At 45.3% G+C, this 12,129-nt stretch overlaps 1 protein-coding gene across 1 annotated transcript; it reads right to left on the bottom strand.

The window, feature by feature from the left end:
* Positions 1 to 5,932: 5,932 nt before the first annotated feature.
* CIMIP4 (ciliary microtubule inner protein 4) lies at positions 5,933 to 11,728 on the bottom strand. The gene is made up of 6 exons (XM_074579800.1): positions 11,544 to 11,728; positions 9,309 to 9,384; positions 7,989 to 8,629; positions 7,326 to 7,470; positions 6,296 to 6,406; positions 5,933 to 6,094 (listed from the first exon to the last, which is right to left on the bottom strand). The coding sequence occupies exons 1-6, from the start codon at positions 11,550 to 11,552 to the stop codon at positions 6,009 to 6,011; spliced, it is 1,068 nt and encodes a 355-aa protein (XP_074435901.1). The 5' UTR covers positions 11,553 to 11,728; the 3' UTR covers positions 5,933 to 6,008.
* Positions 11,729 to 12,129: the final 401 nt, after the last annotated feature.

The raw sequence follows: 12,129 nt of genomic DNA, 5'->3' as shown, positions 1-12,129 counted from the left end.
AAGACAATGCACAGAATATTGAAGTCATTCAGATCTTCAGAATGCTGAAGAAAGTTGTTGTGGCAACGAAAGTAGCCAGCTTCGAGATTCAGAAAAGCCTGCTGGAGTAGTAGGGGTCTTAGATAACCAAGACAAAACCTTGAAAAATGATAATCCCGTCTTCTTTCCACAAATGCCACCTCTCTTCCTCAGCTTCTAGTCCAACATGCTGAAAGACCTCAAGCAACCCTTCCCCTCTCTTAGTTATATTAATGTATTTGGTAAAAGGGACAGGCCATAATTCCTATGTACCTGCATTTAGATAGGCTTGCTTTGCATTCCCCTGATAGGTGTGATTGGCAAGGGAAGAAGCCAGATTTAGCTAGGGCTCCTTTCTAAAAATAGGTAATCAATTTCAGTTCAAGCCTCTCAGGTTATAGGAAAAGAAAATTATTTTGCTTGGGCACATAATGAGCTTGGATAATCAGTTTTCCTGCTCGAGAGCAATGAATCCAAGGGTTTAAAAGAAAAGGAATTTTATTAAAAGGGATAAAGTGGCAACTCAGCATAAACACTGGTAGGCCTGTCTACTAAAATCAGCAATAGAACCTGAAAGGTTCTTGGTAATGTAGCCTACTCCACTGTTTTGGCCAGAGCTGAGAGAGTCTTGTCCATCTGCAAGGAGATGTTGCTCTTAAACCTCTCTTACTGTTTCCAAGTGCAGTGATCCCACCTCTGATACTGGGTGGCTGCTCTTGGCAGCTTCAGCTCAAAAAGCCTTGGTTTTGTCTGCAGTCCCTCATTGCCCCCTCAACATTTCAGATCAGAGAATCAGAGAATACCAGGTTGGAAGGGACCTCATAGAACCCCGGCCAGCTGAATCTTCAACGTGTCCAATGTTGGGGAATCCACCACTTCCCTGGGGAGATTATTCCAATGGCTGATTGTTCTCATTGTGAAAAATTTTCCTCTTGTGTCCAATCGGAATCTTCCCAGGAGTAACTTGTACCCATTACCCCTCCTCTTTTCCATGCGACTCCTTGTAAAAAGGGAGTCTCCATCTTCTTTGTAGCCACGCTTTAAATACTGGAATGTGGTGATAAGGTCTACCCTAAGCCTCCTTTTCTAAAGGCTGAACAAACTCAATCCTCTCAGCCTTTCCTCATATGGCAGGCTTCCCAGTCCTTTGATTGTCTTTGTGGCCCTTCTCTGGACCCTCTCCAGCCTGTCCACATCTTTTTTTGTGTAGTGGGGATCAAAGCTGAAAACAGTATTGCAGGTGTGGCCTGACAAGCGCTGAGTAGAGTGGGACAATGACTTCTTTATCTCTGCTGGTGATGCCCTTGTTGATGCAACCCAGCATCCTGTTGTCTTTCTTGGCCGCAGCAACCCACTGTTCACTCATATTGAGCTTGTTGTCCACCAGGACCCCCAGATCCCTTTCCACGGAGCTGCTCCCCAAGCGGGTAGATCCCAGCCTGTGCTGCACTCCTGGGTTATGTTTTCCCAGGTGCAAGACCTTACACTTGTCCTTGTTTAACTTCATTCTTGTTAGCCCACTTTTCCAGCCTATCCAGGTCTTCCTGCAGGGTGGGTCTCCCTGCAGGGTGGGTCTCCCTTCTGAAGAGTCCACTTCCCCACTCAGTTTGGTACCACCAGCAAACTTCATCAGGCCACACTTGATCCCACCATCTACATCACTTATGAAGACATTAAACAGCATTGGGCACAATATTGATCCCTGGGGGACCCCACTTGTGACAGGCTGCCAGTTTGCACAGTAGCTATTCATCACCACCCTCTGGGTGCAGCCTGTTAGACAGTTCCCCACCCACCACTTGTCTAGACTGTAACACATCGGTTTGTCTAGGAGGAGACCGTGGGAAACCATATTAAAAGCCTTGGAGAAATCCAGGTAGACAATGTCCACCGCTCGCCCCACATCAACAAAGCAGGATCCTCAGAGAGGAGCCTGTGGCAAACAAAACCCAGAGAACCCTGAGGAACACACCATTTGAATTTTGGTTTTGGTTTTGGTTTTTTTCACTTTCTTGCTCCATGGCTCCTATGCTCTACCACTATCAAGCGGAACACCACAGGTAATTCCTAACCCTCAAAACACCATTCTCTCTTGATGGATAAGTGCTTTAAATACCCTTAAACATAAGACACAGTTATATTTCAACTCCAGTGCCTGAAAGTGAAATCCACTGAAGCAAATTCTCTTGCTCCCTCTCTTTTGTGATCTCTAGCCACTTCAAGTAGTTCTGGATTTCTCTTTTATCCTATTATAGGCAGGATCAGCAGTAAGTACTCCATTCTTCTAGGAATACTGGGTTTACCTCAGGATAGATGCAGCTCTGAATTTAAGTTTTATTTCAGTGCAAGCTTTACAGCATAAAGGATTGAATTTAATAGCAGGCTGAAGACTCTGATAAGAGTTCTTGCAGTGGCTATCTACTGTTCTTACAGTTTTTACCATTTCAAAATGAGCCATTCAAAATCATTTGCGATGGAGATACCAAAGGCTGTAATCGTTCAGGATAGCACGAGATAGGCAGAAGTCAGGAGGTTAAATGAAAAGAAAAAAAAAAAAAAGATTGGGAGGAGAACAGGAAATCTTTACTAAAAGTGACATCCTGCAGAATGATCTGTGCCTCAACTGCAGGGTTATGTCTCCGTGCATAAACTGGGAATCACCCATTTCTGCCAGAAATACCAGAAGTTATGAGGTGAGCGCTGCAGAGCTTGGATGTAATTGGTCTCTTCTATTTCAAATTGCTGTAGTATGATTATCTATTTTTCAAGTGCATTGACTGTTTATAGATGACTAAACCCGTTCTTAAATAGCTATTTTGGTGAATGATTTAGCTAAGCCAACCCATTTTTTTTCCCCAAGTTCTGCCCTGCCAGATAAAAACATTGGCTCAGAGCTGCCACCCAATGATCAGACCTTGTAAAATCACTTAAATACAGGGTACCTATGTTGCAAAGTGCTGAGTTCAGTGAGACAATATAGCGGAGACCAACTAATTTCTCATTGGAAAAAAAAGGCAGCGAAAGGCCATTTCCCCCCTCCCCTCCCTTTCCAATCCTCTTCCCCAATATCTGCATACCCCATCACTCATTGCCTTGTCTGCAACAAGGTGTTTTGCTTAGAAAATGTAATTTATTAACCTGTTAACTTTGCTTTTTTCTTCTGTATGGATTTTTCTGCTGTTTTACCAGGTTGAATCAGTTCAAAGTGTGGGTATGTGTCAGCACCAGCACAAACAAGCACGAAGCCGAGAGCAGAGGAATAGGTAGAAGGGAGACTTCAGCTGCAGTGAGCACTGATTTCAGCCTTGGTCTTGTCTAACTGCATCTGATGTGCTATTTGGAGATTCCAAAGCTGGCTTTAAATACACATGTTTAGGTACCCAAAGCAGTCTAGTCAACCTGGAGTGCCACACAGGGTAATCTTGCCAAGGTTCTGGCTAAATTAGTCTGTTCAGCACTCAGAGACTTCAGGTATTGATTGCTCCCTGTAGCTGAGCTGTCTCACTGAAAGCTATCTCAGTTGCCTCCGCAGCCTTCACTGTGTCGCCCATCAAAAAGCGTTTGCCCCTGGCTGTGCTGTAACATTTGGCAAAGCAAAGAAGAAGATGAAGGGGGGTTGTCACGTGTACATCCCCTTGGCATCAAACAGCTGTCACACATTTAAGTGCATTATACAATGCCAAATATTTTGTATTATTTAAATGCTTATAAACATATTATTTTAATTCATAAAAAGTGTACGGAGTTACTTTACTCCACTGCAGGAAGCAAATACCACAGTTTGTGGCTTGGTATGGTGGTGCACCAGCAAGACCTTTCAGTCTGTTTCCCTTCTGATCAGTGTCTTCAGGAGACGTTCAGAAATAGCAAAGGGTATTTGCTCCAAGCTGTACCATAATCCTGCAGTCTGCCTGCCCTAATGTCTATTTCTAATGTCTATTGGAGATAGATTTGTAAATTTGTACACTGATTCAGCCCACATGTTATGTTTTGTGTGCTAGCTGACTGTGCCCTGAACTGCCTGCTTCCAGTATGCCAATGTCAGTAGATTTCTCTTTGGGCCCATATTTTCCAGATTAGGACTTGTTGTGGTCTCAGAAGACAGCATTTATTATGTACCTGGGGTCACGTTGGTCATCAGTGCTGGATGCAACACAGAGAACAGGGTGTTCCTAGCGAGCTGCGCTGTTTTCAGCTGAAGCTAGAGTGGTGTGTGCTCAGACAGGAGCCGCTTGGTACTGATGCACAAGGAAAACCCACAGGGAGGTTTCTACAAGCTGCCATTTGGCCAGTCTCCTTAATTTGAAAGACTTGGACACATGCCTGGAACATCTGAATTCCAAATGGTTAATTATTGCTGGTGGAAAACAATTATCACTTGATTATCATTAGTTACATTTTAACTTCACTACTTTTATGAAGTCAGCATATTGTTATCTAATCCCCAGCCGATGAAGGGTGAAGTGACAACCCTAATTCTGCCCCCAAACAGTTCACATCAGGAAGCAAAGCATCAATCTTTTAAAATGGTGAAAGCTTGGGACCAGATGGGAAAGATCAGGGCACTGCTATTCCCAGACACGTACTTTGTGATTGCTGCACCAAACCACTACACTTTGGAGCTGGAGGGCAGGATCCTGCAAATAAGGGCCATTAAACACTGTGAGAAAAACACATCAGGAAGCCCTAAAGACCCTGCATGTCCTGCATCGTTCAAGCCCTTGGGTGGTCTTTGGTTACTTGTCCAGATAAACCCTTCTGAGCTTCCAATTATGCAGATTGTATGGTGGACACAGGTGCTTCTCTCTGAAAGACATTTATCTTTGAGTTAGGGGAAGGACTGACCAGGCAAGTGTGGCTTATGAGAGCTTCAGTAAGGGACCATTCACCTTGTGGGGTAATTTGAAGACTGGAGAAGTCCTGGGGCTTCTTGAAGCTTTCCTGTTCCCTTTAGGTGGGATAAGTTGTGTGTTTTTGCATTGGCTTGGCCTGTAAATAGTATGGGCTTTAGTGAAATACCCTGATGCCTCCTCTTCTCAGGTGAGTTTTTGATTGTTTTCGCACATTACTGCTGCTCCCTGCCAGGGTAAGAGCTTTCCCTGAAATCCTCCATGTGGCAGATGTAACAACAAAACTAGAGTGGTGAGCAGAGAACCCTCCTTTCCTACCGCCACGTAGGCATCTGGTGCCAATCATACTAAATTGTGCCCAGATTACTGAGTGGACATTGCTTTTCTGGCAAGAGAGCCTGAATTCACCTCAGAAGCATCAACAGGGAGCTGGTTCTTTGCCTGGTGTGCCCAGCTGCTACGTACATACAGCTCTGAAGCTTCCCTGAGTGGGAGTTTTACAGCCTTCAGTGTGGGGAGAAGTAGCCAGCATTCAGGTCCTTGGGCAACTGTGGTATATTCCCCGTGCATCCTCTGTACTTCTCTCTGGACTGCTGGGGCAGCTGTTTTCGCACATTACTGCCGCTCCCTGCCAGGGTAAGAGCTTTCCCTGAAATGCTCCATGTGGCAGATGTAACAACAAAACTAGAGTGGTGAGCAGAGAACCCTCCTTTCAAGTATCAACCTTCAAGTATCATGAATCTTCTGGCACACAGGGGTTTGCACACAAACACACGTACACACGCACCCCCCCTGCCCCCCACCGTTACCCTCTTGAACCACTCACAGGTCCTGCTCCACCTCGTATGCTGAACAGATGAATTTCTATATGGCCTCCACTCACCACCACTTCCCTCTGCAAGGGTCTGATTAGTGTGTGAGGCACGCACCGACAAAGCAATATGATTTGTATTCACATTCAGCTGTATCTTGCATTGCTCTCCCCAGAGACACTCTAATTGAGAGGGGAAGACAGCACCAGCAACGAATCTGCTATTGACAGCTAGCATGCAATGGGTTTGTGCTTTATCTGGAGGTTTATTAGATGGCTGAGGAAAAAGATCCCTCGTTGAATGCCCTCCAATCCTCAGCCTTCATCTTCTAAGGCTTGCCTTTTTTCTTACCATATTTGTCCTCCAGAGCTTTCTGCAAGTTAAGATTTAGGGCATTTTTCTGATGCCATTTCCCTGAAAAGAACGCAAATCATAGTTCAGTTACAGCCTCCCTTCTAATGCTATTATCCCTCAAGGATTTTTCTAGCTCCGCTCTTGTGAAAATGACAACTTCTAGTCTCCCCGCACCTTCGCCCAAACCCATGCATTGTCCTTGACAGAAGCAGCACCCATCTCAGGAATTCAGCAATGTACTTTTCCTGGCAGAAGCCATACCTAGCTCATCTGTCCTCCTTCCGTGCCAGTTCTTGGGGTCCCTGGCTGCCTTCTGAATTATATCAGGAGTATAGGAATCTTTCATCAAGCTTCGGCTCTCCAGTGGGCCACCTGCAAGGAACGGCAAATAATGAACTGTACAGAGAAATCACCCTACTGCAGTCCTGGACTTGAACAGGAGAGCAACACCAGCAGTTTCAAGGGCTCAAGAAAAGGCACACGTTGACTGCAATACCTTTGATCAGGTGTGTGGCTAGGTGCTGAGTAATAGCTTCATCATCACCCAGGAGGGAGCTCGTCTTTGCCAATTTATCTGCTTTTCATCCTCAAGTATGAGACACGCACAGAAAGTGCCACAAGGTACCATCTCTGTTTGTATCCCAGGGCCCTTTCTTTAGTCAAGTGCCCACTTATCTCCTGTTGAATCCTCTCATTCATGTGAGTAACCTCCTATCCAGCAGCACAGCTCCACAAAAAGCACCATCTTACCACTCCAGGCCTTCTTGAGGTCCTTTTCTGCCACCATACTTAACAAATAGTTCCCAACTGTGACTTCTCTTTTTATCCCCTCTTGACTTTTAGCCATTAGAGGGGGCTTTATTTTAATCTCTCATCCTTTCCTCTTCACCTTCCTTTTTATTGTACCCTTTCCTTGGTAATAATGATTTTCAGCTCCCTGGGGAAAGACGTCTTTCCTTTTTGTGTGACTGCACAAACCCAGGACAATGCAGTCTTCAATACAGCAAGGTCTTGTCATGAAATGTACTGTACAAGGAAAAGAATCTGTCTCATGTTGGTATATGAGAAACTGGAATCAAAGACAATTATTTCAGAGTTTCTTGGATATGACAGTAACAAGAATGGGATGAATGCTTACTTCCCAATAGTTGTTTAGATAGAGGGATCCCTGGGCATGTTGGAAACAGAGGTTTGGGGAAGACATTTCAGAGACCTCTGAAAGAAGGAGGAATAAGAGGGGAAAGTGACGATCACCTACAGTCAGATCTCTACCCAAAGAAGTGCCCCTCACCTTGGAAGATATTCGATCTTAGGTTAAAACCCAGTTGGTTGTAATCAGCAAAAGATGTAGAGTTCAACGTGTTTAGCATTTCAGTATGGTCGCTGAGTCTTTTCTGTCCCATGATTAATGCTGCCTCGCACAGAGCTCGCCGTTCCTGAAAACACGAACAACAAGAAACCACTGTTACTCCACACTCCCTAAGTGCAGCAGACTCCTGGCATTTCCACCCCTGCATAGGTCTTTGAGCTATGACTAATCCCTGGGACCTGGCTCTGTCCTTGAGTCTCCCTCAGCGGCTTCTGTAGGCATTGCAATTGCATGGGACAACTAGGACTGGTAAAAAGGGGGGGAATTAGAAAGGGATTATGGTGTTGGGCCCTGGACTGGGTCCTGATACCACATTGTTTTGCCTTGCTGACCTGGGACTCGGCCTGGCTACAGGAACCTTATAAATGAAAGGGGGATGGAAAAACAAAACTAAAAAAGAGATGGGAAAGGCTGTCTGTGGAATGTGTCACTGCCCTGTAGTGTGAAGCCCAAATACATCCCCCTACATGTCTTCTAGAAACTGCTAATATACTGCTAATATCCCACCCACTCAGTCCCCTGCTACACCATAAAACCAGCCTTCAACCTGCCACAAAGGACACAAGAAACAGCTTCCTCTGATACCTCTTTATCACTGGTAAGTTCACGTGCACTGGCAAATTTATATTTGCTGTTGGCAGAGACCAAGCTGTCTCCCTCCTCCAGAACAAGCTTCCATTCTGCTTTCCCATCTGGCCCTAATGATGCTAAGGATGCTCTTGCACTTAATCTGCCACAGGTCTCCTTGGCTTTTTTGCAGCTGGCTTTGATGGTCTTCTGGGAAGATCCAGGCCCTCTAGACCTCAGTGTTTGGTGCTGGCCTGCTACTGGTTTGACATTTGAGATGTATTTGGTGTCTTCTGCCTTCCTCTGCCTAGATATTGCACATCGGTGGTAAGTGCTGTTCCTCCCTCTTGGCTCATGCCCCTCTATCGGGTCTTCGGTAGTAGAAGTTTCTTCTCCTTCCTCTTCAAGACTTATTGAATGAAGACTCTGTGTGGGAGGAGTTTTGGCCTGGAGAGTCTGTTTGCTTTGTTTTTTAGTTTGAACACACTTTGCAGAAGCAGATGCTTGGGATTTAATAGATGTGGAATTCTTTGCTGTTCCCTGAGCCACTGGGCTCTTGGAGATCTTCCAGGAGGCACTGCTGGGGCTCCTTTGGGATGTTCTCTGACTGCTGGGACATTCTTCTGGAAGATGCTCCTGTTCCCCTTTCTCAGGTTCCACTTAAAGACAAAAAAAATAGCTAAATGAATTTGATACTGTTTTGATGACAGGTGGTACCATAAATGGAGCTGGAAACAACCAGACATGTCATTGTGTCATTGTCAGACAACAAAAGAAACATTAAAAGTCTCAAAAGGGGAAAGAAAAAAAACTCAACAACCTAGCGGCATTATATCAATCTTCCTGCTGAACTAGGTGAAGGTTCCTGAGGAGTCTTAAATGTTCTTCAGAGATGAACATGCACAGAAGTGTGGAAATAAAAATCTTGTGGTCAAACACGCACACAAAGGTCTGTGTTTTCTTATGTTTAGGGGCCCATCCAACCCATGATCACTCTCACTTTCGTGAACATGCACGTATAGTCTCTGTCGCTCATCAGTATTTGCTGATGAGTTCACAGCCCATCAGCGGCTTATTGTGCTAGAGCAGGAAGGTAGTGAGACAAGTCCACCAGTGGAGGAAGACACGCTTGTGGCAGCGTGATTTTAACCCATCAGCCCATGGCACAGGAGATCCCTGTCTGAGTAGTTTTCACTCACAGAGGCACATGCAAGTCTGGACGGTGTGAAGGGAGGGAGGGAATGACACACAGCCTCACAAGCTGTGCTGCAAAGCAAGCTCTAGAGGAGGGACATCTGAAGGAGGGAAGACAGGCATCTTCTCTTCCATCTTGCTTACCTGAAGTACTGTTGGACAGCACATAGTGACTTTCTGCCACATCAGGTGTAAGGGAAGCTGGAACCTCCACCACACCCTTGGAAGAGAAACAAAGGCTGCGTCAGGCTCAGAGATGGGAAGGGAGGGGAAGGTGGCTCTGCTCATCTTTAGATGACATAGATTATTCCCACACAAATGCATTCTACGCCTTCCCAGATCAAGACAGAGCTGTCCCTGCCTGCCTGCATGGTTGGTCCTACAACCCATTATCCTCTCAGGTTAAAAAAGCACAGACGTTGTACAGGATGTCACATTAACAGCTCACATGGGACAGCCTGCCTAGGACATGGCCAACGAGTGCCTCTGGGGAATACTGAGCTGCAAGAGTTTTTACAGGCAGTGGTGCAGACACGAGCCAAAATGGCCAAAAAAAAACTTCAGTGAAAATGTCTTTTTTTATTCTGAAGCACCTAGAGATGTCAGACCTGTCATGTGCTGTACAATTACAACACCTCCTTCCTTGGGCACATTAAAGTAAGGCCAGAAAAATAGGGACAGGAGGTGATAAACATAAAATGTCTGTGCAGTGCTGGCTATGCAAAGAAAGGGAGACAGGCTGGAGACAGGGTTTTTCCCCTGATTCTGGGACAGACTATCCCCTGGTTTGCTTTGCTAGCCCTGCTGATGTGATTGATCCAACACCCAGCCTTTGCAAACTGCCTCCTGCACTAGGAGGAAGCCCGTATCTTTCCTGCAGAGGGAATGTCTGTGTAACCCTCAGTCATGTCCTGCTGATAGTCTGTGTCCCTCTTTCCAGCGGGACCCTACAGGCTTAGCCCATGTGAAACGTCACAGGTCACAACTGAAGCCATGGCGCACAGTGGTGAGTATGGCAATTGGAGTCTGCTGGCACTAGCAGCAGTGCAAATGGCATCTAGATCAGGTAGGGATATATGTTTGCATTTGTCGAATCAGCTCACGACGTGACACATATGCTTTCTTTCTGCTCTTGAGGCTAGTTATTGGAATGAAGTCACAACTGCCAACGGGGCAGGAAGCCTACAGCTTCAAAGCTAACTCACCAGGCCTGACTTGAACCAGCAGCTTGTGTTTCACACTGTCCCAGTACTTTGCAGCAGCATTTCTGGTACAATACTGGGATCCTGAAGCCAAAGTTACTGTATCAATCAGACTCCAGGAGCCAGTGCTGTGTGCTCTGCACATGTATTAAGGGACAGAACCTCTCCCACAAAAAGAACAGGGCCACAAGAGATGAAGAGAGGAAGCCAGTCCTGGCTCACTGGGCAGGATCTGCTGATTTTCTGTATTCCTTTTCATTCTTTTTGAAGAAGAGCCAAACATTTACTCATGATCAAAGTGCAGGAATCTGGGCTGCTAAATAAACTCCTGTGTTAACTCCCACCTCCTACTTAAAACAAAAACATGTCTGTTTGTTATTATTACTATATTCAGTGGAAAGAACTTTCCAGTTTGCTGTTGTATAAATTCCTCCCCTCCCATTTCTTCCAGTGAAGCACAATTTCTGTGTAATGAGGCAATGTGCTCATTTCCCAAATCCTGTTCATGGGTAACTTTCATTTCCACATTTCCTCCTGGACAAAATGATGCTGAAGCCTGCAACTGTTCTGACTTTCTAGTTTGTAAATGTATATGATGTTATTGTTATTGCTTTTTGTTCATTTTACTTCTGAGCCTGAAGATCCAAAGTCAAAGCACCACTCTAAGACTCCTACATCTTGACACCAAGAAGGACTTTAAGGCCATTTGACCATCTTCCAGGATAACAGAAGCCACAGAACTATGTCTACTTATTGCTTTGCTAAGCCAAATGATCAAAGAGCTAAAAAGGATTAAACTTGGTCTTTCTTTCTGAATGAAAAAAAACCAAAAAATGTATGTTTAGCATAGACTAAAACTCTGACTTTCCTGACACGCAGCCATGGAGAGAAAGAGGAGATGTCTTTCCCAGGCAGAAAATTAACCTCCTCAGACAGGTGTAACAATTGGTATGCCATTCTCACCAGCCACCAGATATGGTCAAGAATGGTCTTATATACTTTCCACATCTGGCTGGACCCTCAAAATATGAGAAGATTTCAGTGCCTTTCCAGACCTGAGAAGCCCCCTTGGGTGCCAAAATGACATTGGATCTTTTTCTTTTTCTCCAAAGAAAAGATACAGGATTTAACAAGAGGCAAAGCCTTTTCCATCCTTTTCCATAACTACCTCTCTCACCTTGTCCATGATCCCTGATGTGGTGGCACAGTGCTTTGTACAAGCCAGGCAAGCCTGAAGTCCAGGAATAGAGGTGGGATGAAGGCTGAAGAGCAGAGATGGTTGCTAGGGAACAACCCTCCCTCTGTGAGCTGTGGTCTCCATGGGAACCAGAAGAAACATGGCAGAGATCAGGGTCATCCTAGCTGATTGTAAAAAAACAAACAAACAAGGAGGAGAGTAAAAGTCTTATGTCTCATGAAACACCTGTGCCCAGAAGATCTCATCAGATACATAGTGTTTCTTGGAGTCATGATAATCAACAAGACTGCAATTCACCAGAACTGGATCCTCTAGTATCTCCAAATGCTCCACATGAACTCATGGATCCTCATCAGAGAGGTAGCGGAAGGTGCCCCCATTTTCCACATTAGAAAAGAGGAGATGGTGGGCTGGCAAAAGGTCTTACATTGAGTCAATGACAGAACCACAGCTTGGCCCTCCTGTGTCCAGTACCCAATGCTGTATTTTAGCCCCAGACTTTTCACCCGTTCTGCTCCACCATGGATCTGAGCTTTCACCAGACCACTGGAATTTCTGCTAGTCT

Source organism: Larus michahellis, chromosome 1 (assembly GCF_964199755.1).
Source record: "Larus michahellis chromosome 1, bLarMic1.1, whole genome shotgun sequence".
In the NCBI taxonomy this organism is placed as follows: Eukaryota; Metazoa; Chordata; class Aves; order Charadriiformes; family Laridae; genus Larus; species Larus michahellis.
This window is presented reverse-complemented; position numbering and strand designations above follow the sequence as displayed.

Bases quoted from the DNA above. Each gene is read 5' to 3' on its own strand.
- CIMIP4 (XM_074579800.1), bottom strand. The intron at 8,630-9,308 runs GTAAGCAAGATG...TTTGTCTTTAAG, and splicing joins GCTGTCCAACAGTACTTCAG to TGGAACCTGAGAAAGGGGAA. The intron at 7,471-7,988 runs GTATCAGAGGAA...TCGTGTTTTCAG, and splicing joins AACTTACCAGTGATAAAGAG to GAACGGCGAGCTCTGTGCGA.